General features: G+C 57.6%; 1 protein-coding gene across 1 annotated transcript in view; it reads left to right on the plus strand.

Annotated features, from left to right (window-relative positions):
• Window positions 1–2,925, plus strand: part of VOLCADRAFT_100973 (uncharacterized protein) — a gene marked incomplete at both ends in the record, with an annotated part of 6,234 nt that extends 3,309 nt beyond the window's left edge. The window contains 5 exons of the mRNA XM_002959452.1: window positions 98–305; window positions 546–698; window positions 1,548–1,609; window positions 2,185–2,556; window positions 2,718–2,925. Coding sequence (XP_002959498.1) covers window positions 98–305; window positions 546–698; window positions 1,548–1,609; window positions 2,185–2,556; window positions 2,718–2,925 — 1,003 coding nt within the window. The remainder of the gene's footprint in view (window positions 1–97; window positions 306–545; window positions 699–1,547; window positions 1,610–2,184; window positions 2,557–2,717) is intronic.
• Between the last annotated feature and the right edge of the window lie 178 nt (window positions 2,926–3,103).

A 3,103-nucleotide genomic window follows, 5' to 3' on the forward strand; every position in this document is an offset into this window, starting at 1 on the left:
GAGAAGCACTACGCGCAGTGGCTGTGCCTGATGCAGGCCTCCGAGTCGCTCACCTGAGGCAGACCCCGCGACCAGGGCCAAACACACGACCAACCAGCAGCTTGAGAGGATGTTGGCACGGCGCGCAGTGAACACCGAGGCTGCCTGGTTTGATAAACCAGGAGCCAACGGTTACCTGCTTGGACGAGGCCACATGGTCTACCCGAGTCCAGAACGAGTGGCACAAGTCCAGGCAGCCATGGCGAGCCTAGTGCACTGGTATGCCCTGGCATTCGAGGATGTGGCTTCCTGGACATTGGGTCCCAGTGCGAGCTACGAACTGGACACGGACCGCCTGGATAGGGTTCTCATGTCTACACCACCCGACTGTCCCAAGGCCCGCTTCTTTTTGCGTGCCGAGGCACTCGACGAGGAGCAGTACTTCAGGGCTGAGTATGGGCGCCAGCAGCAGCGGACCTCCTGCTGGGCATGCTAATAGGCAGAAGTCGGCAACGAGACTCGGACGTATGCGGCCTACCTCAAGTACTTCGTCCACCTGCCCGCAGAAGATGGCGCTCAGGATGTCCGCTTCACTGTCGCAGATGTGTACTCGGGACAGGTGTTCAGCGGGGGGCTGGTGGTGGTCAACATGGCGGCCGCCCAGACAGTGAGGGCAGGCAGCCAGTGGGAGATGTGGCAGGACCTAGGGCTGCCGCTAAGTGAGCTGAAGGGCAAGTTCTGCACAGCCGCCCCGGAGGGGGACCGAAAGGGGCTGATGTACTTCATGCCATACACACACTTCACCAACCGCTGAGCAACTGCAGCAATGAGGCCGATGGATGCACCCTTGTCTGGTTGACAACGAATGACTACGAAAGTTATCCCATGCACATGTGCAACAGATGGCACGCATGTACATACATATGCAGGCGTATATGCGTAAAGGCACACTGGCAGTCCATATGCCCGTATGGAGTTTCGGTTCAGTACTCAAATGGCTTCACATTCTGCATTGTTGGAAAGAGTGCCGACAGTGTAAAGTGCGAGGCAGACACCGCCACAGCAGTATCGGCGGGACTAGTACGACTGGTTGCTGACTGTCCAGTTCACTTGATGTGTGCTTGCTGGTCACAAAGTGGACGGCACCCACATTTCAAAGGAGTGGCCCAGATGCGCCATCCCCTATAACAAACACGGTTGTTCCAGAAGGGTTACAATTGTGACCGAATTAACACACATGTCAGCCATGATTGTCGCCCATGCCTTCACTTCCATGTGTTTCTTCTCCACCCATGCCACCAGCTTCTCTACTGACAGCACATTCCCCTCCGAGCATGCAGTCATCGAGCGGATACAGTGTATCCTTCTGCAACCATCCTTGAGACTTGTGCCGGTATGAGCCGGCTGCCTTGTAACCCTTTTGGAACCACCCAGACCACACAAAGGGTTTAAGACAATAAGCCTCCCATTGGGTATTCACCCTAAGCAGCCCTGGCAGCCGGTACTCTGAATTAATGCGACACACACGTGAACCCACCCCCTCCATCGTCAATCCCCATCATCACAAGGCCACCTGATTTGCCGCCTTAAGGCAAGCTTGTGTATGGCCCTCTACAAGACGGGGGGCCCGGTGAGGTCAGCCGCCAGTAGCTCCTTGTACCCAGGGCGGGAAAACACCTTGGGGTAGACGGGGCCGAATGTTAGCGAAGCAGCCTCTACCCACAGAAGCCCCTCAATGAGCGTGCCGGTGGGCCACTCGCAGGGATACACAGAACAGATTGAACAGCGAAAAGAAACGAAGGTCCACGCGAACCTCGTGTATTCTAGTATGGGCGCCGTACTTGTATACTTGCATGTCATCAGCCAAGCCTTATCATGACCTGCCTCGCTGTCTATGTTCTTGTATTCCATTGTTATACCTGATACAGTTTACACTAGCCACGACTCTAGGATACAGGACGGACCAATAGCTTCCGCGCCGTCTTGACCTGAACAAGTGCAACTCTATAGTTCCATAAGCTGGAAAATGGAACAAGACTTTCCCGGAAGTATTGAACTCCGGTGTGCTTTAGGGGATTCCTATGAACATCAGAGCCTAAACGTGATACCGCTTAGTTTTGAGCTGGGAGGTAACATGATATCAGCTAGCATGTTCAAGGAGCAGAATGCAATGTATTACTTTAAAGGCTGTTCGGGATCAGCCAGGAGGGCCTGGCCATCGGCGGGCCCGCGCCTGGCAAGGCGACCGCCACCAGCAACTTCATGACGCAGTTTCAGAAGAAGGTCTTGGACAAGATCCTGCGACCGTCGACTATCACTGCAGACCACGGTGCTGTGGCAGCCGCAGTGGGAGCTGAGGCAGTGGATACTGCGGCTAACGACGGTGATGGTGCAGCAGCGAGAGCAGCCACTGGGGACCACGAAGAGGCGGTGGGTGGCGGAGAGGCTGCTGCCATGGGCATGCATGCCGTGGATGGTGGCACGGGTGGCGGCCGCACAGCAGGCGTCGCAGCAGCAGCAACCGCAGGGGGGGACACCGGCACGGGTCCCAGGCAGGGCGAGGCGGGCGTTGCCCAGGTAGAAAACCTAGCAGTTTGGAACCTGGGGAGCATGTTTAACAAGGTCGAGGGGTGCTGATGGGTTATGTCAACTTTCAATGTCAGGGCAGCTTGTTGGGTCTTACCCTGATGTTTTACCTTGAACGTAAGCACTGGGTGTTGCTGCCCCCCCCACCACAGGACGAGGATACCACCAACTACGATGCGTTCAAGGAGTGGGTCGGCGAGGTGCCAAGAGCGGCTAAGGGCGCAGCTGGCAAGCGCAGGCGGGGTGGCGGTGATGACGACGACCTGGGTGCGAGGTCGGGGCGCAAGGTTGGAAATAAACGGCAGAAGGGGAACAAGGGTGCAGGCCGGGGCAGGGGTGCAAGCAAGGGGACCACCAGAGGTGCGGGGAAGGGCGGCGCAGGCAAGGGAGGGCGGAGGGGGCGGACAGAGGGTGGTAGCTCGGAGGGTGGGTCGGATGCTGGTGAGGAAGAGGTCCTAGCCGCTGGCGCTGGGGAGGAGTCCAGCTCGGAGGACCCGGGCAAATATAGCGAAGCTAGCAGCAGCAGCAGTGGCAGTGG

Source organism: Volvox carteri, assembly GCF_000143455.1.
Source record: "Volvox carteri f. nagariensis unplaced genomic scaffold VOLCAscaffold_260, whole genome shotgun sequence".
NCBI classification, from domain to species: domain Eukaryota; kingdom Viridiplantae; phylum Chlorophyta; class Chlorophyceae; order Chlamydomonadales; family Volvocaceae; genus Volvox; species Volvox carteri.